The following is a 22,279-nucleotide window of genomic DNA, read 5'->3' on the forward strand; positions in this document are numbered from 1 at the left end:
CATGATGAGTGGGCAATTGGGTGAGGAAGGGGGTATAAGAATTAAAAATCATATAGCATGATTTCATCACAACCTGCTCTGTATGTGCTCATTGCTGCTTTCAAGGTAGCAGGATAATGATGTGGGAGTGTGTTGGGTCAAGGTGTTGGGGTTTAAGTTGTTGGGGGTGTGTGGGGTGTGTATGGGGTCAGATTAACTACTAATCAGGATGGAGGGTTTGTGGGGTATGAGTTGCCCAATGGAAAATTCATTTTCCTGGATGATTCTTTTGGAGTATGTCATGATCAAGATTCCGCAAGGTCCCCCATGTGTGACTCCCACTTATGCGAGCATTACAGCTTTCTAGAAAATCGATTCATGTGTTTAAAGTTGAATATTTTATGTTTAAAGTTAAAGAATGAAATTGCTAATTCACAGTGGCTGACCACATAAGAGGTTTGGTATAGGAAATAGAAAGTATCTCGCTGAGCAGCAATGATTACTGTTCTGAAATTTGAAAAATTGAGCATTATTGGAGGAAACATGAATGTGGTCTGTTATTCATCCCAAAAGTATTTCTTAACAATATTTGGTGTTGAATTGGAAAAAAGATATGTATTATCTAGATCTGACACTTCATATATTGGAGAACACATACTAATATATAAATTTAATTAAGAGGTTTGCATGAGCAAAGAATGACTACTTTTGTTTCTCTTTTGATGACTGTTGTGCACAGAATTTTGCTATTTAGTAGCATTTACTGGAACTTTAAAACCTATAAAGAATTTGTTGGTTTAAAATTCTTGTTTTCTCCTGTAACAGAAACCAAAAATTCCTACCTCTCCACCCAAAGATGAAGGATCTCCCATTCCAAAGCCCCCACTGGACCCAGTAGAGGTTAAGAGAGTCAGCAATGCTCGTGCACGATTATTTAAAGTTGCTTCTCAAGGAAATCTTCTGCCTGACAAAGAAATTCATTCTGAAGGAAGTAGGTGACTCCTCATTTCCCCTCTATCTCTGTCAATGTGTGTGTGCATTTATATAGTTTTATTTGCCCTATGCTGAGTAGCAAAGGTAGGTGAATTTATAATTGGAATGGCAGGGCAGTTATGTAAGGACTTTGTTTCTGTTTTCACAAAGAAAGATTCAAGAGCTCCGTCTGAAATGATTAAAATCCAAGGATCATGAAAATGTGGAACAAAAAGAAATTAGTATTTGTGAAAAAAATGTAGTATTGGAGAAATTAATGGGTCTATAAGTTGACAAATTCCTGGGAACCAATGACCTTCACCTGAGAATGTTGAAAGAGATGGCTACAGAGACAATGATTGTGTTGGTGTTTGTCTTTCAAAATTGTAATGCTCATGCAGATTGGAAGGTCTCAAATATAACCCACAATTTAAGAAAGGTGGGAGAGAGAAAGTAGGGAACTACAGATCTAATGTCCATTCAAGGGAAAATACTAGAATCTATTATAAAGGATGTGATCATGGAAGATTTAGAAATAATTGTTTAAATGTACAAAATTAATATGGATTTATGAAGGAAAAGACATGTTTGGAAAAATCTTAGAGCTTTCACTGTATCTTGGTACATGTGACAATAATAAATCAAGTCAAGTAAAGGTCCCCACGATTGGCTGGAAAAAAGGTATGTAAATTAATAAAAATTGAAGTCCAAACTCAGTCCTGAATGCAGCTACTACCAGTTTTAGAATGGTAATTTTGGTGGTACCTGTATAGTGTATGCTGGAAAAGCAGAGCAGAGATTAAAATATTTAAATGAGGCTCAGCACTTAATATTTTGGCAACTATTTGGATGTAACACTGTGATTTGAGTATCCCAAGGGATGAAAATTGGTAGTTGGAGATAGAAATTGCTAGATCTAATAGGAAATAATATGTCCACTTTGTGGGCTGGGAGGTATGCAAGTACTTCTGCTGTTCCCTCAAGCACGTTATCTTCTAAAATCTCTGTCCCACTGTCATATGGTGGCACTTCTTCACGGTGCCATCTCTTCCTTCAGATTTCCCCACCTCTCTGTAGCCTGGACAACTGCAAGACAAATTGCAAAAATATACTAAAGTATTTCTGCCATCCCATACGGTGAACCTCCTCTTCCCAAATGTTTAGTATTTCTTAGCTACTGACATGCTCTCTACCCCTTCCCTCTATCCATGTCAATATTGGGATCGGGAGTGGGGGGCTAGATTTTCAGAGTGAAGTTGACTCTGGTATTGCCAAATTGGAAAATGTCCCAACATGAGTTTCCCACTTGGATAATGAACTATGGCCCCTAGGTGACAGATGGAGGATTCAAGTCAAATAATATGGTGTTTATGTTTATCTTGCAGCTGTAAGGAGATTAAATTCAGATTCCTGTCTCAACATTGAAGACTTCTCACATGATACTGATGAATCTGCCTTATTGCAGTTTAATGTGAAAATCTTAGCAAATAAGAGCACAGAATGTGCTGAAGAGACGATGATCCTGCCTACTGGCATAAGGGAACATGTGGGCTCACTGTCAACACAGACTAGTCTTGGCAGGTACATGCATAATCTAAATATTTTAAGTTACTATTATTTATACAACACATAGCCAAACATAGCACTTGGAAGTGAAATGATAATTCTGTCTAAAATACAGTGGTATAATAAGCTGTTGATGAATTAATACTGCAAAACTGTCAGTTATTTTGATCTAAAAGTTCTGGTCTTAGGCTGCTTGGTCCTGTCAACAAGTGACATGGTTCTTTTTTTGTATTGGTGGCGCCATTGTCAATGAGACTTTGTTTGAGGCAACAGAAACAGGATCTGAAATTTCCAGGCTTTTTGGTGATAGGGCTTGTGAGATGGGAAAAGTGAGAGAGAAATGTCAGGGATGCATCCTGATGTCTTACCACTGCTGATCAGTTTTTACAGGGTTAGTAGCTGGAGCTTTCTGGCCTAGTGTCCATTTTGAAATGGTTAAGGTGTTATTAAGAACAATTTAATGTGGGAATTTTGTTGAAGGTGCAGAGGTATATTGAAGCTTCAGTTGCTTGCTAGCTGCAGTGAAGTAAGAACACAAAAATATGACTGCTGAAAAAAAGACACTTGTCATCAAAGTTTTTCCCTTTGTACTCATTAGGACAATTCACAAGAAATAATAATTCAAATGGAAAGCCATAATTTATATTGCATGAGAGGAGAGTGTTGAATGGTTGGCAAGTCAATTCTGGTAGAGGCAATGTCATAGAGAATGCATCCATTAATGCTGATTGATAGTTAACTACCAGACATTAGTTATAATGTTGTCCTGAGAAATGAACCATTGGTTGTTGCTATTTTGCTGAGTTGAAACAGTGTATGCATGTGTTCTTTTTGTCTTCAAAAAACAGGCATTTGTAAGCTACACAAACAAAATATCCATTGCTTGTCTTATTCAAATGAGGAGCAGCAGTTTGCAAGATCGCACAACCACTTCCAGCCAATCCTATGAATGACCCTTAGTAAATGCATTAAGCACAAAATTGCTGTTGCTAAAGTGACTAGCTTTCAAATATAAATTAGCTGTAAAAGGCTTTGAGACATCCACTATTTGTGGAAAGCACTATATAAATGCGAGTCACTTTTCTTTTTGTTCAATTATGATTGTTTTCACATAGAGTTCCAACACTGTGGGTGTACCTGCACCATATAGACTGCAGCAGCCCAAGAAATGTCTCACCACGAGTTTCTCAAGGGCAATTAATGTTGGCCTAACTAGACATGCTCACACCTTGTGAAAGAATGAGGAAAAAACAATATTTTTGAGATGATATTCGGCAGCCAGCTGGCCTCCTGACTCCAGTGGACTAAATGTCCGTGAAGCTACTTCTAAGTTGTGGGTTCCTTGAGGTGCCAGTACAAATTGCACCAACCTAACCTTTATGTCTCTGTCCTCATTGAAGGAAACAATGTCAGTATCATGGTCAGAACAGTTTTGAGTAAATACCCATTACTTTAGCAATTTACACCTAAAAGCTTTCATGGCTCAACTCCACTCCCCTACATTGGAGGAGCTCTCTATAACCTGTCCACACATCCTTGCTACACTGAGCCATCTGCCCCCACACCTCCAATCCAAGCCTATTGCCCATCAGGGTTAAATTGATGCATTACTTTGGAGACTCTGCATGTTTCCTGTTCTCTAAGAACCTGCTTCATTGTTGGCCAATGAACCTCAGCATCTTTGCAGAATTCAGCATTGCTGGGTATGTCGTCATTATTCTGATGGAAAATGGGCTTAGCTGTCATTGCTTCTATCACCTACTCCTGTGTGTGTTCCATTCTCACCAGTCGTACCACCCATTAGAACTATGCCTTATGACTAGTCACTATGAAAGCATTTGCCCGAATGGAGATTACACTGGACTGATTTGATGTTGCATCTACACATATTGTCTCCTTCCCTGAATCTCTGCTGATTCCAATGTCATCTGCTGTACTTGTTGAATAGACAAGAATGCTGTTAATAATGTCCCTGTGCAATCTCGTCCTGACATTTTGTGGTCTTGAGTTTCATATTAGCGAGTTTCGAGTAGATTTGTAGCTCAGGTTGAGGTTCTGGATGTAAGTTTGCTCACTGAGCTAGAAGGTTTGTTGTTGGATGTTTTGTCACCATACTAGGTAACATCACCATTGAACCTCTGGACAAGCTCTGGTGGTATGGCCCGCTTTTTATTTATGTGCTTAGGTTTCCTGGGGTTAGTGATGTAATTTCCTGTGGTGATGTCATGTGATGACACCATTTCCTTTTTTTCTTTCAGGGGTGGTAAATGGGATCCAAGTCAATGTGTTTGTTGATAACTGGAACTCTATTAACAAACACATTGCATTGGATCCCATTTACCACCCCCTGAGAAAAAGAACAGGAAATGGCATCACCGATCCAAGGAAACCTAAACACATAAATAAAAAGTGGGCCATACCACCAGTGCTTCACTGGAGGCTCGCTGATGATGTTACCTGGTATGGTGACAAAACATCTGATAACAAACCTTCCAGCTCAGCGAGTAAACTTATATCCTGAGTTTCATATGGTCAACATGGATCACTGAGGTCATAGAGATGTACAGTATGGAAACAGACCCTTCGGTCCAACACATCCATGCTGACCGGATATCCCAACCCAATCTAATCCCACCTGCCAGCACCCGGCCCATATCCCTCCAAACCCTTCCTATTCATATACCCATCCAAATGCTTTTTAAATGTTGCAATTGTACCAGCCTCCATCACTTCCTCTGGCAGCTCATTCCACACATGTACAACCCTCTGCGTGAAAAGGTTGCTCTGTAGGTCCCTTTCATATCTTTTCCTCCTCACCCTAAACCTATGCCCTCTAGTTCTGGACTCCCCGACCCCAGGGAAAAGACTTTGTCTATTTATCCTATCCATGCCCCTCATAATTTTGTAACCCTCTATAAGGTCACCCCTGCTGAACAAAGAGACCTTGGAGTGCAGGTGCATAGCTCCTTGAAAGTGGAGTCACGGGTAGATAGGATAGTGAAGAAGGCATTTGGTATGTTTTCTTTTATTGAGTATTGAGTACAGGCATTGGGACATCATGTTGCGGCTGCACAGGACATTGGTTAGGCCACTGTTGGAATATTGCATGCAATTCTGGTCTCCTTCCTGTCGGAAAGATGTTTTGAAACTTGAAAGGGTTCAGAAAAGATTTACAAAGATGTTGCCAGTGTTGGAGGATTTGAGCTATAGGGAGAGGCTGAACATGCTGGGGCTGTTTTCCCTGGAGCATTGGAGGCTGAAGGGTAAACAGAAATGACAAATGCACTCTCTCAGAACTCCAGACTTACCTTGCCCTATGTGATGTTCTATTTACTATCATCTAGCCTCACTTCCTCCACCTGCACTTTTGCTCTCTTGTATTATGTATTTCCTTCTCTTACAACAGCATGAAGATACAGTACAGTTCCTGTCCTGTGATATTCATGACCATACCCCACACAAGGAAACCTCTTGCTGATTTCCATACGCTGTCTTCCTTTGGCTGTTGAATTGTCAGTCTACGTTGAACAGCACTTCGAGGGTGCACTGAGGGTGGCAAGTGTGCACAGTGTACACTGGATTTGAGGCTTTAATTTCCATCACCAGGGTCACGTGGCAGCAGCTTGACTAAATCAGCTGGTCATGTCCTGAAGGACTTTGCTGCTCAGTTAGGTGTATGGCAGATGCTGAGGGAACCAACAAGAGGGAAAAACAGACTTGACCTTACCCTCACCAATCTGCCTGCTGCAGGTATATCTGTCCATGATGGTATCAGTAAGAGTGACCACAATACAGGCCTTGTGAAGACCGATTCTTGTCTTCACATTGAGAATATCCCCCATCATGTTTTGTTGCACTGATACCACACTAAATAGAATAGACTTTGTATAGACCTAGCAGCTCCAAGATAGGATATCCACGAGGCAATGTGGGCTATCAGCTACAGCCAAATTGTGGTGCAACACAACCTGCAACCTTATGACCCTACATATCACAACTCGACCATTTACTATCATGTTAGGGGATCATGGCTGGTTCAATGAGTAATGCAGGAAGGCATGCAAAGAACAACACCAGGCACACCTAAAATGTTAACCTGGTGAAGCTACAAGATAGGACTACTTGCATGCCAAAAAGCATAAACAGCAAGTAATAGATCTAAATAATTATACAACCAAGGGATCAGGTCTAAGCTAACAGGCTGGGGCTGTTTTCCCTGGAGCGTCGGAGGCTGAGGGGTGACCGTATAGAGGCTTACAAAATTATGAGGGGCATGGATAGGGTAAATAGACAAAGTCTTTTCCCTGGAGTCGTGGAGTTCAGAACTAGAGGGCATAGGTTTAGGGTGAGAGGGGAAAGATATAAAAGAGACCTAAGGGGCAACTTTTTCACACAGAGGGTGGTACAGGTATGGAATGAGCTGCCAGAGGAAGAGGGTGAAGGCTGGTACAATTGCAGCATTTAAAAAGCATTTGGATGGGTATATGAAGCGTTTGGAGGGATATGGGCCGGGTGCTGGCAGGTGGGACTAGATTGGGTTGGGATATCAGGTTGGCATGGATGTGTTGGACCGAAGGGTCTGTTTCCATGCTGTTCATCTCTATGACTCTATATCCAGTCACAAATGATGGTGGTCAATTAAACAACTCACTGGAAAAGGAAGCCCAGCAAACTTCTCCATCCTCAATAATGGGGGTGTATATTTAAGAGAAAATACCCTATTTAACCCATATGTGATTCCAACCCAACAGCAATGTGGTTAACTCTTAACTGCCCACTGAAATGTCCCTACCAACCTACTCCAAAAATTAGGGATGGGCATTAAATGCTGGCCCAGCCAGCGATAGTCGTTTCCCATAAAGGAGTTATTAAAAATTTACCTGACAATGTGGAAAATTGCCCAGAAATGTCATCCACAAACAAATCAGGTCAAGTCCAAGCTGGCCAATTACTGTCCCATTAGTCTACTGCCAATCATCAGAAATGTGATGGAAAGTGTCATCATCGGTGCTATGAAGTAGTATTTGCTGACTAATAACTTGTTCATCGATGCTCAGTTTGAGCTGCAATAGAGCAACTGAGCTCCTGACCTCCTTATAACCTTGGTCAAAGCATGGACAAAAGAGATGAATTGCAGGTTAAGGTGACAATGACTGCCCTTGACATTTAACTGAATTTAACGGAGTGTAGCATCAAGGCGTTCCAGCAAACTGGAGTCAATAGGAATAGAAATGGGAGGGTGGAACCTTTCTGTTAGTTGGACTTGTATCTGGTACAAGGGAAGATGGTTGTGCCCGTTGGAGGTCAGTTATCTTAGCTCCAGGACACCTCTCCAGCAGATCCTCAGGGTAGTGTCCTAGATCCAACCATCTTCAGCTGTTTTAACAATGACCTTCCCTCCATAAGATCAGTAGTGGCCAATATCCAGGTTTAGGCTGATAAATGATAAGTAACATTTGGGCCACATATATGCCAGGTCATGACCATCTCAAATGAGAGAATCTAACCATAGCTCTTGATTTTCAAAGCATTGTCCTCAGTGTGTCCCCAACTATCAACAGCCTGAGGAGTTACCATTGACCAGAAAGTGAATTGGGTGAGTCATGGAAGTACAATGACAAATAAGAGCAGCTCAGAGGCTAGGAATCTTGTAGTGAGTAACTCACTTTCTGACTCCCCAACGCTTGCCCCTTAGCTACAAGGCACAAGTGAGTTGAAGGAATACTCCCCACTTATCTTCATAAGCACATCTCCAGTAGTACTTATGAAGCTTGATACCATCTGGGACAAAACAGCTCTCTTGATTGGCACATCCATTCAGTCCCACCACCAGCAATGCTGAGTGGCAGCAATATGTGTGATCTGCAAATGCACTGCAGAAATTCACCAAGGGTCCTTACACAGCACCTCCAAACTCACAAATAGTACCATCTAGAAGGACAAAGACAGCAGATACATGGGAGCATCATTGCCTACAAGTTTCCCCTCCAAGATATTCACCGGCCAGACTTGGAAATATATCACTTTTTTCTGTTTTGCTGGGTTAACCCCCCACCCCCAACCCCAACTCCACAGAACCAACATCAAATGGACTGCAGCAGTTCAAGAAGACAGCTCACCACCACCTTTTCAAGAGCAACTATGGATGGGAAAAAAATGCTAGCTCAATCAGAAATATCCACATCCCATGAATTAATTAAGATGTAAAGAAAGTCCATCATTGAGTGACTGGGAGGCTTGCTACATATATTTATTCAAGATTGGTACTGCAACAGCTAATTATTGCCCATTGTAGACTGGCATAACGCTACCATGCACAGTGGCTCAGTGGTTAGCACAGCAACCTCTCAGTGCCAGGGACCTGGGTTGAATTCCAGCCTTGGGCGACCATCTGTGTGGAGTTTGCACGTTCTCCCCGTGTCTGCATGAGTTTCCTCCGGGTGCACCGGTTTCCTCCCATAGTCCAAAGGTTAGGTGAATTGGCTATGCTAAATTGCCCGTAGTGTTAGGTGCATTAGTTAGAGGGAAATGGGTCTGGATGGGTTACACTTCAGAGAGTTGGTGTGGACTTGTTGGATCGTAGGGCCTGTTTCCACACTGTGGGAATCTGATCTAATATACCGCTGTCTGTGTGCACAGATTGGTTGTTGTTGAGTCCTTGTGCATGAGTCATCCATGACACTGCACATAGTATGGGCATTATCTATGCAGGGATCCAAACCTGACAGCGTTTATACCAGTCATCTTGCCAGGCCTCAAATTATAGGTCACTGAAATGCTTCCAATATTATTACCAGGTCCATGTCACAGTCCCATAGCTGCACACTTCTTTGATGATCTGCAGTCTGATTTTGTTTGTGAGGCTGGGTGTCTGTCTCATTCAATCCTATGGACATAATTGCACCCTTTCCTGCACCACAGAAGAACTTTAAAGGAGGCACTTCTAAAACATGGAGCCTCTCTTCCTCACACCATAGCCACCATCCTGCTGCTTGTCTTTCAAGGCACCATTTCTGCAGCTCTGTGTGAAACATGTAATAAAAATGAGAGTTCTGCTCTACAATAATGTCCTCGAGCTCTCTGATGGCACTAACTTCTGACCACTATCCTTTATGGATTTATCCTCTCTCCTGGCCCAAAACATGAACCTGAACTGACTGCACATTGGAAGATCATTGCACATGTTCCACCGATCAAATGATTGGGAATGTCCCTGGCAAACTTGAGGTAATTAGCAAATTCCAACACCAAGTTCTCCTTTCTTGAATTAAAATTGGTAATGTTAATGCTGTACCAATATAGATTCAGCTGTTACATTACATTCGAGAGTGTGGTGCTGGAAAAGTGCAGCAGGTCAGGCAGCATCCGAGGGGCAGGAGAATTGATGTTTCAGACATAAGCCCTTCATCTGGAATGCTGATGAAGGGTTTATGCCCGAAATATCGATTCTCCTGCTCCTTGGATACTGCCTGACCTGCTGTGCTTTTCCAGCACCATACTCTTGACTCTGATCTTCAGCTTCTGCAGTCCTCATTTTCTCCTTTGTTTCATTATATTGTCAAAAATTCTTAAGCAATTTGTGATTATTTTTCTGACGTGTTGGACTGGATACTGTAATACTGTCATAGTGCAGTTGTTATTGTTGCTGTGCCATTAATACATCTTTCCTTCACCACAGAAGTTCAGATTTTGAATTGTCTTTTTAAAAAACCTAGTAGTAATTTAAAAATCAAGTTATTGGATTGTTCTTTTCCTGACTTGGTTTGGCATACATTTACTCCTGGTCCCATACTCATGTTGTTGACCTTTACTTGCCCTCTGAAGTTGTCTCAGTCAATTGTATCAAAATGTTGGCACTGTAGTAGGTGTAAGTCCCAACTTCTCAGGGCCAGAGAGCAGGAGCAGTATGTGCTACTGTGATAATGTTCCAGGAGTGAATCTAAAAATGCCTCTTAATATTGCAGCATATGTTATAGTTATGTCAGGATATATGCAATTAAAATGCATACAGTATGGCCTGACTATTTGTTGATTCATAAAGAATTGTGTATGAAGGTAGTATTAACTGTCTACTATATTAGTATAAAACTGCAAAACATTTGTCTTAGAAATGTGGACCTTCAGCTGATTATAACATTTGCTTTCTCACCCATGCACTTTAATTGACTCCGATTTTGGCACATAGCAACTGAACAAGAGATGCATTGCTCAATTGTGCAATAGTAAAATATTTACTGGGATTCTAGCTTCACGCACTGCTGAAATTTGCTAGATCTCTTCATCAGTTGCTTACCGAATGAAATGTTTCTTGCCAAAGTACTTTTAAAGCCAGTTCCTTTTTTTAGTTCCTTTTTTAAATTTATGAACTAGCATGAGATGCAGATTTTGCTGCATCAATTGTAGTAATGGCAAAAATTATAAAATGTCAAGTTTATGTTGGTATCTTCCATTCAGTGTGGACATAGGGATTTATAAGGTATAACATAAAGATAAGGACAGAATGAATTACTTTGAAATGGGGATTGAATTACACCTTCTTGCCTAAATATAATTAACTTCTGTGCTTCACTTTTGGATGTCTGGATTGCTCATACATTGGCAGATAAGAATGTTTAAAAGTCCTGATCACCATTTTCCATAAAAATAATAAATTGGTGCAATTGTATAATTTTGTTGCATTGATTATCTTTATCTGAATACTTTGCTATTTTATCTTAAAATATACCCTTGGAAATATTGACAGTTGTGTCTGTGTGTAAAATGTCAATGAATTATCACAAACATTTAAACACTATGGTGTGTATTATCATAATTTGGTGCCCTCAATTTTGCACATGACATTTTCCAATTTCTCAGTTATACTGTCTGTGAATAGTATCAACTGGATACCAAGTAATTTATCATGACAATGAAAGAGAAATGTAATGTGATTTACAAGCAACTCTTGCAAAGTTATCAAAAAAATCCCTGCATAGAGATAAACATTAACCAAGATCTGGGAATAGGTTTCCATTCCCAACACACTCCCAAACACTGATACCAGAGATGTAAGGAGTTAATAAAATAAAGCAGTTCATCTGTTTCTTTTTTTTTTAAAAAAGATAAAAGCACAATGAAGAAAATTAGTTTTGAATTTTTTCGCTATATTGCAGTATACAATTCATAAAGTAATTTTTATCCCTCCCCTAAAAGTTCCCTCCTTTGATGCAACAGCAAAATATTGTGAATACTGGAAATCCAAACTCAAGCAAGAATGGTAAGAAAATTAGCACTGAATGTAACTGAATTTGATTCCTCCAAATGTTGAGTAGATAGTATTGAGTAATAAATACCCAACGCTAAATTGAAAGAACATGTACACCAATGGGAAGTAGCACTAGAGGCCATAGGTGTTGAGGAAAGAAGAGGTAAAAATACAGGTATGCCGACATGGAAGAGTACCTTGGAAGGAGATAGGGTGTAGAGAGTGATTGAGTAGTTGCACAGGGTGTCAGAGGAAACAGTTTTTTTGTAATGCAAAATGATGAGAGGGGAGAATCTGTTTGATGGTAGCATTATGCTGGGTATTCTGTTGAATATAAAGGGTGGTGAGATTGGAGGTGGAGACAATGGCAACCCTGTTATGGTTCTGGGAGGAAGAAGAAGGGGTGAGAACAGACATGTAGGAAATAGGTTGCTCATGGAAATTGCTTTGGACAGGAATCCTTGGTTGAGGAAAAGAAGACAAGACATAATTTTCTACAACAGTAGTTCTGATGTGACATCTGAATAAATGATTTAGAGACAGAAAAACTAGAAGAATAGAATGAAATCTTTACAGGAAGTAAAATGAGAATATTTAGTCGAAGTAACTTTGGGAGTCAGTGGGGTTTTCATGATCAAAATGCTAGAAAAACTCAAAGTCAGGCAACATCTGTGGAAATAAAAGGATTTAATGTTTCAGGTCAATGGTCTTGTCATGTTAACTGTTTCTCTTCACGGATGCTCTTTGTTGGTGAAGTTTTTCCTTATGCATTTTTCATAATTCAAATTTCCAGCACCTTCAATATAATATTTTACTTGTGGCTAATCATGAATATTTATTGATAGCCTGTTCCAGAAATGGAGATAGAGAAATCAAGGAAAGGAAGAGATGAATTAGGGATGGATCTCATGAAGGCAAGAGAAGGTTGGAATTAGAAGCAAAGATGTAAAGATTGCTCAAATAATTTTAAAACACTGTTGGATCAAATTATGATGATCATTATCCGATTCTCTTTTCTACCCCCGGTGAGGCATCATGCAACTGCTCAACATTTCCTTACAGCAAAGTCACTGAGTAGGAATTGAGAGGATTGGGAGAATCAAACTCCAGGTCCACTAATCTCTAGATCTTTACATTGGTGTTATGCAAGTCTTTTTCAAAAGTTGGCATTTATTTTTCAAAAACATATTTGAACCACATTGTACTTCGTATTACATATATTGGGGTGCACAAATTAGTCTTACTTTTGTAAGTATGCTTTACTGGGCTATCTTGGTGAAACAGAATCTAGTAATGTGACACACTGAACACAAATAAATTCTGATAAGAAAAATTAGTGTTCCATTTCTTAACATTTAAGCCTGAGCTAAAAAGATAAGTTCATTGTTTTTTCACATACTGTAAAAAAGAACAGCAAGAGTGGGCTTACTGGTGAAGGAGTAATTACAAAAAAAAGACTCTTCAAATGAGACAACTATTGATGCTTATTGTGCAATTCAATTAAAAATATTGAAGGAGAATAGGACCATGTTTTAAAGAAATGAAAACTTCAGTGGATTACTAACAAATAGAATGGTTAATCTAATTATTCAACCTTGTGTAGATTAGATTAGATTCCCTACAGTGTGGAAACAGGCCCTTCAACCCAACAAGTCCATACCGACCCTCCGAAGAGTAGCCCACCCAGACCCATTTCCCTCTGACTAATGCACCTAAAAGTATGGGCAATTGAGCTTTGCCAATTCACCTGACCTGCACACCCTTGGACTGTGGGAGGAAACCTGACCACCCAGAGGAAACCCATGCAGAAACAGGGAGAATGTGCAAACTCCACATAGACAGTCGCCAGAGGCTGGAATTGAACCTAGAACCCTGGTGTAATACTGAGCCACCATGCCGCCCTCATAGCTCATTCCTAAAAACTAGAGATATGCAGGACAGAAGAATACGTTACCTCATGTATTCAAATATCAATGTTCGAAGCATTTTTAAAAAATTGTAAAGAATATGTGAACAGAACGATTGTGACTAAAAAGATAATTCTTTCAGAATCTTAGAATTGTGCGCAAGCACAGTACATTTACTTGGAATTGTGCAGTAGAAGTATTTGAGACCTTTTGGCTTACATGCTCCAGTCAATATTTAAAGCCTGGTTGAACATGACATCAGATATGCAAGTCAGAAACTACCCATCTCATTGAGGTGCTTGATCCTGATGGAGTCACAAAGGAAAAGCAATCTTGCTTCAAGGACAGAGATCCGGAGATAATGGTAGATGAGAGGAGGGTGGTCCTTCTTGCTGCTGTCTGCCAAAGGAGGCTTCATCATAAGACCCAGCCAGCTTGAGTAACATGATGAGTCATTGCTGTATCCCAGGTGAAAAAAAATGCCAGAAGTTCAGAAAGAAAGTCAATAATCTTTTCTGCTCTCATACTCACAGGGACAGCATTCACTCTAACTCTGCCATTACATGTGTATTCCATTCAAGGGCAAGATTCAGAACTCACTATTAAAAGCTTGAGGGGAAAATCAAGTTTTTTTTTCCTCAACATCAGGTATTTGATCTTTTTCATTTTCACACCAATCTCACCATTGTGCTGGTGTTCGACTCAATATAACCTAACTGATTTGGATTTTTTTTTCCCCATGCGTTTTCTTCCTGTACCGTAAATGACCTCATAATATAATTAGATGAGTCTGTTATGAACTGAAACTTTGTGAAATGGTGGGAGTTGGGATTGTGGGGGAGAATTTTAACTTGCAGCAGGTTTCCAGCTGGTTAAGTTTCAGTCGTGTGCAGGTTTGATGTTTTTAGTCTCCAATTGCAATATGTTAATTAGAACCCCACTGAGCTCAGAGCTGGTTTATTTTGTCTGAACTAAAATTTTGACCTGAAGCAGACACATAATGCTGAAATATTCCTTGATCATAGAGTGCAGGCGAAAGTGCAAGTTCAAAGTTCAGTTATAGTCTGAATTTTGAATATTTTATGCTTCTTGGTGAGGGAAGTAAACTTTTTGCTTAAGTCACTTGAGACACCCACAGGAGCATGAGGTAACAACACGCAGGAGGGCCAACTTCATTAATATGTCTGTTGCATACTAATCAACCAAAACAGCTCTGTAGCCTGTGAGAAACAGTTACCTGACTGTTTAATATTTATCAACACAAGTTCATTGTTGGGGACAGACTCTGGCTTGAAATATTCAATAAGGCAATCAACAAGGTTCTTCATGGTAGACTGGTAAGCAAGGTTAGATCTCATGGAATACAGGAGAACTAGCCATTTGCATACAACACTGGCTCGAAGGTAGAACACAGAAGATGGTGGTGGAGGATTGCTTTTCAGACTGGAGTCCTGTGTGCCACTAGGATTGGTGCTGGGTCCACTACTTTTCATCATTTATATAAATTATTTGGATGTGAACATAGGAGGTATAGTTATTAAGTTTGCAGATGACACCAAAATCGGAGGTATAGTGAACAGTGAAGGTTACCTCAGAGAACAACAGAATCTTGATCGGATGGGCCAATGGGCCGAGGAGTAGCAGATGGAATTTAATTTAGATAAATGTGAGGTGCTGCATTTTGGAAAAGCAATTTTTAGCAGGACTTATACACTTAATGGTAAGGTCCTAGGGAGTGTTAATGAACAAAGGGACCTTCGAGTGCAGGTTCATAGTTCCTTGGAAGTGGAGTCACAGGTAGATAGGATAGTGAAGAAGGCATTTGGTATGCTTTCTTTTATTGGTCAGAGCATTGAGTGTAAGAGTTGGGAGGTCATGTTGAGATTGTACAGTACATTAGGTTAGGCCACTTTTGGAGTATTTTGTGCAATTCTGGTCTTCTTCCTAACAGAAGTATGGGGCAAATACACTGCACAAGCAGCAAACAAGGACCCATGTCTCAACGTTTTGAGAGAGTAGTCCTCACCAAAGCCAATGGAGTCATCTGTCAGACAGGAAGTCCGAGCCCAGTTAGTAAAGGACAGCATTTAATACCAGTACGAGGATAGGCCATAGTTGGATGTCCAGTTATGATATGCATTTCAAGGAATTGGTTATGATCAGTCCTTTGGCTTCTTGGAAACCAGTCTGGGGACTAGGCTAATGCAGTTGGAGAGATGTGCAGTCAGCAAATGGGTCTGGACAATTGTTCTCTGGATTGTCCAATTGGGTCCCTCAATAGTAAAATGAAATAAAGAATGTGGATGTTGGAAATCTGAAGCAAAAACAGAATTTTCTGGAGAATTTCAAGCAAGTCTGGCAGGATCTGTGGAGAGTAAACAGAGTTAATGTTTTGAGCCCGTTGACTATCTGGGCCACTGTGTATCTGCCAAGTTCATCCAGAGAAACTAAGGAAAAGGGTGGTGGGAGAGGACAAAGGGGCCACTACCAAGGGAGGGAGACTAGGAAACATATTAATAGGGATTTAGGCCTGCCAGTCAGAAGCACTCAAGGGAGGTGAGGGTGAGATATTATTTGATCATACCTGGCATTGTTACCTCAGGTCAGGGACTGGGGAGGATGGTAAGTACAGGCCCATGCAGGCAACTTGGTTGATAACCTGGGGAGATATGAAGCCTATGGGAATTCATGGAAAGGACTATAAGGAAGGGATGCTGGATATTGAGGGCCTCACCAACATGTCGAGGTGGAGGCTGGAAACCACAACCTGAAGAGTATTTGATGTCACCTTCCATTGTGCTGTAAATTGAAGCTGCACAATGGGAAGGAAAATGGCTGCAACTAGATCCAGATTGGTTAGGCTAATTGTGACATGTGAGGGAGTACGCCCCAAGATCCATTGATGTGAGGCCCTTTAGAGCAGGCCCATTAAATACAGGCCAATGCACTGTACATTTGACAAATCTGTGGGCCCCTTAATCCTTGGTGATTCTAAAGCATTGGTTCCTTGTGTGTACACCTACCTGACCTACACTTTGCTGACCAGTCCATTCAGCACTAACACTTCTGTGTGCAGAGACCAGGGAAGAAAATAGGATGTTTGACCAAGAGAGGGGCAATGGTGCCAGGAAAATCCCATGTTTTGTTAATCTTATTTCCACATGTACAACAGGGTCTCAACCTAGACATTAATCCACAATGCCTCCTGTGTGGACATGAAGTTAGGTATCATGGTGTGACACAGTCACCAATTAGGGGTAGACCGACTCAAACAAGCAGATGCATTATGAGACCACATTTATATGGACTTGTTTTTTTTTTTTACAGTGTGCTGTGACTCGTGCCACCTAAGTGCGCTCAAAAATGTTTATGTCCCTCCCACTCGATCCCTATGTTGTCCCTAGTTCTGCAATTGGTTGGAGGGAGTCAACTCAACAGTAGAGCTTATTGGCAGAGGAGATTTTATTCGGTGGCTCAGGGCATTTATGACTGGACAGCTGGCATATGCTGAAGGGCAGACAGATTCTCACTGGCGTGAGCTTCCAAAAATCAGAAGGGAGCAATGGTGGAGGTAAGGTCTTGGTCAGCTTTGGAGTGTACTGAGTGGACATTTCTGAGGAGCCTGTGGTTCCTCCTTTGAATGGATGCCTCCTTGCACAAACTTATCTCCTTGTCAGGAAGGGGCATCTGGAGTGTGCACTGGGTTCCCTGATATCCCTTCGGTAATGAGGACCATGGCTTGTTTATGTCTGTATCCAACAGATTACTGGATCTGGCTTCCATGGCAGCAGCCAACCTGTCCATGGAACCTCCAGATAGTCACCATAGAGTAGCTGTGAGCACTAAAACCTTCCAAGTATCTGCCTGCTATTCCTGTTCCTAACAATGCATTTAAACAAAATGCCTAATTGCCGACACTACAAAGTCGTCTACTGTCGGAAGCCTAGTCTCTGGTAATCCTCCAGGTGGCCTGAGGTGCTTCTTCCACAATGAGTTGTGGAGCTTTTGGAGTGAGGTGCCCACTAGCATGGCACCAAACTATATGAGACATTTTGAATGAGGTGTCTGGTTCGGAGCTAGTGGGGGATACAGGTGAAACCTTGCCATTACTTCCTCTGAGACTTGGTACTCTTGACCTCAGCAGTGAAGATGCTGTCCTCTGGGAGAGTCAGGCATAGAGTTCATGGAGATGCTGACTGTGCCTACAAGACACGAGAGAGAAGGCATTGTGGCTAATGATTAGAAATGGTATGCAATTAATGACACTGACAGTGGGGTTTACATGACGAACCAACCCAACCAACCTGTAGCACAGCATTTCAACTCCCCCTCCCACTCCACCGAGGATATGCAGGTCATTGGACTCATCCACCGCCAAACCACAACAACCCGACGGTCGGAGGAGGAGCGTCTTATCTTCCGACTGGGAACCCTCCAACCGCAGGGGATGAACTTGGACTTCACCAGTTTCTTCATCCCCTCTCCCCCCACCTTGTCTCAGCCGGATCCCTCCAGCCCGGCACCGCCTTCCTGACCTGCAGTCTTCTTCTTGACCTCTCCGCCTCCATCCTACTCCGACCTATCACCCTCACCTTGCCCTCTTTCCACCTATCACATTTCCAACGCCCCTCCTCCAAGTCCCTCCTCCCTACCTTTTATCTTCTCCTGCTGAACACTCTGCTCATTCCTGAAGAAGGGCCTGTGCCCGAAACGTCGAATCTCCTATTCCCTGGATGCTGCCTGACCTGCTATGCTGTTCCAGCAATAAAGTTTCAACTTTGATCTCCAGCATCTGCAGACCTCACTTTCTCCTTACATGAAGACTACAGTGGTCTCGGTCTTCTCCGACAGGACTGTCTCATAGTGGGTGATGAGCCTGGTGTCAGGCACCCCTCCACCCATTCTGCCTCTTTGTACCTTGTTATGGACTGTTTTCTGCTGGAATGAGAGAAAGGGAGGGATTTAGTAAAATTAAGTTTGGTGTCACAACTGTTCGTGCAGCTGGTTGAAAGGTGATGTGGTGACCTGGCTGTGAGTAAGCAGTGCAAATGCCGTGCAGATTTAGTGATGCGTGGTGTTGGTGGACCAGGTTTGGGGCAGAACTGAGTGTGAGAGAAATGGTTGCAGGCAATGCTGAGATTTGCAGAATATGAGTCTTCGCAGGAGCTAGGTCCAGTAGCAAAGACCGAGTAAGTGTGAGGTAGCAGAGACAAGAGTATGGTACCCTAAAGAAAATTATTGACCTCTTACAGCACGGCTGGCTGTAACACCATAACCTGGAGTTTACACTGACCCAGGTGGTGAACTTGGACCAGATATTCTGATGTTGATGCATTTATTATTTTTCTGACATTTTCTATCAGAACTCTATAACCTTGAAACAATCTAATACTGATTGCTTGATAGAATGAGAAAATCCTGCTCCCTGGCCCTGATTTTGTCATCAGAGACAATGTAATGGTAGTCACTGGAGAAGTCGTTAAATGCCGCCTATAAACCTTTTAGCAGGCGTTATTGACTAAAGCCAATTTTAAAGTGTATACAAGTGAACAAGCTTAACACGGTCATCAAAAAGAAAAAAAAGAGTGCAAAGGCTAAGCCCTACCACAAAGTCAGTATAGTCCTTTTCTCAAAGTAAAAGAAAATAGTAACACACAGGCTGTAACCAGCCAGTGAAACAACAGTTCCCTGAAGAAAACTGAAATATACCTGTAGCATGTTGGCTGTGTAGATCAGCCTTTTTAGAAATCAGTCCTCAATAAAGAAAAGGAATACCAGTTAACAAACTGACTTTGTAAATCAGCCAGTTCAGAAATCAGGTCCCCCAAAAAAATCAGAAACCAACAGTACAGGGGAAAGGACTCAGTCGGCTAAACGGGTAAGCTTAAAAAAAAGGACTCAGTCGGCTGAACAGGTAAGCTACTTAAGGTTCTTGTTTGGGAGACTAAGTGTAGAGTTATGGCAGCGCAGGCAGTGGAACGTTCCTCCTGCAGGATGTTTGAGGCAGGGGTGACCACCGATGCTCCTGCCGACTTCACCTGCAGGAGGTGCAGCCAGCTCCAGCTCCTCACAGACTGCGTAAGGGAACTGGAGCTGGAGTTGGATGAACTGAGGATTATTCGAGAGGCTGAGAGGGTGATAGAAGCTACAGGGACATAGTTACGCCAGAGAACAGAGGTAGCTGGGTAACCGTTCGAGGTGGGAAGGGGAGGAAGCAGGCAGTGCAGGGATCCCGTGGTCGTTCCCATCAACAATACGTATACCGCTTTGGATTTAGTTGGGGGGGGGGGGGGGGAAAACGGCCTAGCAGGGGTAAGCTGCATTGACCGGGTCTCTGGCACGAGGTCCACCTCTGAGGCCCAGAAGGGAAAGGGGGAGAGGAGGAGAGTGCTAGTTATATGAGACTCTACAGCTAGAGGGACAGACAGGTGGTTCTGTGGACATGGGCGAGACTCTCTGATGGTTTGTTGCCTCCCAGGTGCCAGGATCCGAGATGTCTCAAACCGTGTCTTCAGAATCCTTAAGGGGGAAGTGTGTGCAGCCAGAAGTCGTGGTGCACATTTCCTACCAAATATTGTTGGTGCCAGAGGGATGGGGAGGTCATTCAGGAGCTCAGGGAGTTAGGCTGGAAGCTAAAAGCTAGGACGGACAGAGTCGTCATCTCAGGGTTGTTGCCGGTGTCACGTGACAGTGAGGCAAGGAATAGGGAGAGAGTGCAGTTGAACACGTGGCTGCAAGGATGGTGTAGGAGGGAGGGCTTCAGGTATTTGGACAATTGGACTGCATTCTGGGGAAGGTGGGACCTGTATAAGCAGGACGGGTTGCACCTGAACCAGAAGGGCACCAATATCCTGGGAGGTAGGTTTGCTAGCACTCTTTGGGGGGGGATTTAAACTAATTTGGTAGGGGGATGGGATCCGGACTTGTAGTCCAGCAAGTAGGTTAGCTGGTTTTCAGGATGCCCAAGAATGTAGGGAGGCTGTGGAGAAGGTAGCACTGACAGGGAATACTTGCGGACACAGAGATGGGCTCAAGTGTGTATACTTCAACGCAAGGAATATCAGAAATAAGGTGGGTGAACTTAAGGCATGGATTGGTACTTGGGACTACGATGTTGTGGCCATCACGGAAAGGTGGATAGAAGAGGGGCAGGAATGGTTGTTGGAGGTTCCTGGTTACAGGTGTTTCAGTAAGATTAGGGGGGGGTGGTAAAAAAGGAGGGGGGGGGGTGGCGTTGCTAATTAGAAATGGTATAACGGCTGCAGAAAGGCAGTTTGAGGGGGATCTGCCTTTGGAGGTAGTATGCGCTGAAGTCAGAAATTGTTGGGTGTTTACTATAGGCCCCCCAATAGCAGCAGAGATGTGGAGAAACAGATTGGGAAACAGATTTTGGAAAGGTGCAGAAGCCACAGGGTAGTAGTCATGGGCGATTTCAACTTCCCAAATATTGGAAGCTCTTTAGATCAAGTAGATTGGACGGGGCAGTGTTTGTGCAGTGTGTCCAGGAAGCTTTTCTAACTCGGTATGTGATTGTCCAAACAGGGGAGAGGCCATATTGGATTTGGTACTTGGTAACGATCCGGGACAAGTGATGGGCTTGTTAGTGGGTGAACATTTTGGTGATGGTGACCACAATTCTGTGACTTTCACCTTGGTTATGGAGAGAGATAGGTGCGTGCAACAGGGCAGATTTTACAATTGGGGGAAGGGTAAATACGATGCTGCAAGACAGGATCTGAGGAGCATAAATTGGGAGCATAGGATGTCGTTTGAAATGTGGAACTTTTTCAAGAAACAGATACGACGTGTCCTTGATATGTATGTACTTGTCAGGCAGGAAAGAGATGGTCGTGTGAGGGAACCTTGGTTGACGAGGGAGGTTGAATGTCTTGTAAGGAGGAAGAAGGAGGCTTACATAAGGTTGAGGAAACAAGGTTCAGACAGAGCATTGGAGGGATACAGGATAGCCAGGAGGGAACTGAAGAAAGGGATTAGGAGAGCTAAGAGATGTCATGAAAAATCTTTGGCGGGTAGGATCAAGGATAACCCCAAGGCCTTTTATGCGTATGTGAGAAACATAAGAATGACGAGAACGAGGGTAGGTCCGATCAAGGACAGTAGTGGGAGACTGTGTATTGAGTCGGAAGAGATAGGAGAGGTCTTGAATGAGTACTTTTCTTCAGTATTTACAAATGAGGGGGACCGTATTGTTGAAGAGGAGAGTATGAAACGGACTGGTAAGCTAGAGGAGATACTTGTTAGGAAGGAAGATGTGTTGGGCATTTTGAACAACATGAGGATAGACAAGTCCCCTGGGCCTGATGGGATATATCCCAGGATTATGTGGGAAGCAAGAGAGGAAATTGTAGAACCGTAGGCAATGATCTTTTCGTCTTCACTGTCAATGGGGGTGGTGCCAGGGGACTGGTGAGTGGCGAATGTTGTGCTCCTGTTCAAAAAAGGGAATAGGGATAACCCCAGGAATTACAGGCCAGTTAGTTTTACTTCGGTGGTAGGCAAAGTAATGGAAAGGGTACTGAGGGATAGGATTTATGAGTATCTGGAAAGACACTGCTTGATTAGGGACAGCCAGCACGGATTTGTGAAGGGT

General features: G+C 42.4%; 1 protein-coding gene across 1 annotated transcript in view; it reads left to right on the top strand.

The window, feature by feature from the left end:
* The window catches only part of armc2 (armadillo repeat containing 2), a 251,300-nt gene that overhangs the window by 41,929 nt on the left and 187,092 nt on the right, over positions 1 to 22,279 (top strand). Inside the window, exons 5-6 of the mRNA XM_043687090.2 lie at positions 805 to 970; positions 2,337 to 2,532. Of these exons, the coding sequence (XP_043543025.1) occupies positions 805 to 970; positions 2,337 to 2,532 (362 nt within the window). The remainder of the gene's footprint in view (positions 1 to 804; positions 971 to 2,336; positions 2,533 to 22,279) is intronic.

This window comes from Chiloscyllium plagiosum, unplaced genomic scaffold, assembly GCF_037043375.1.
Source record: "Chiloscyllium plagiosum isolate Xiang-an unplaced genomic scaffold, Cpla_swu_hap1 HiC_scaffold_3, whole genome shotgun sequence".
NCBI classification, from domain to species: Eukaryota; Metazoa; Chordata; class Chondrichthyes; order Orectolobiformes; family Hemiscylliidae; genus Chiloscyllium; species Chiloscyllium plagiosum.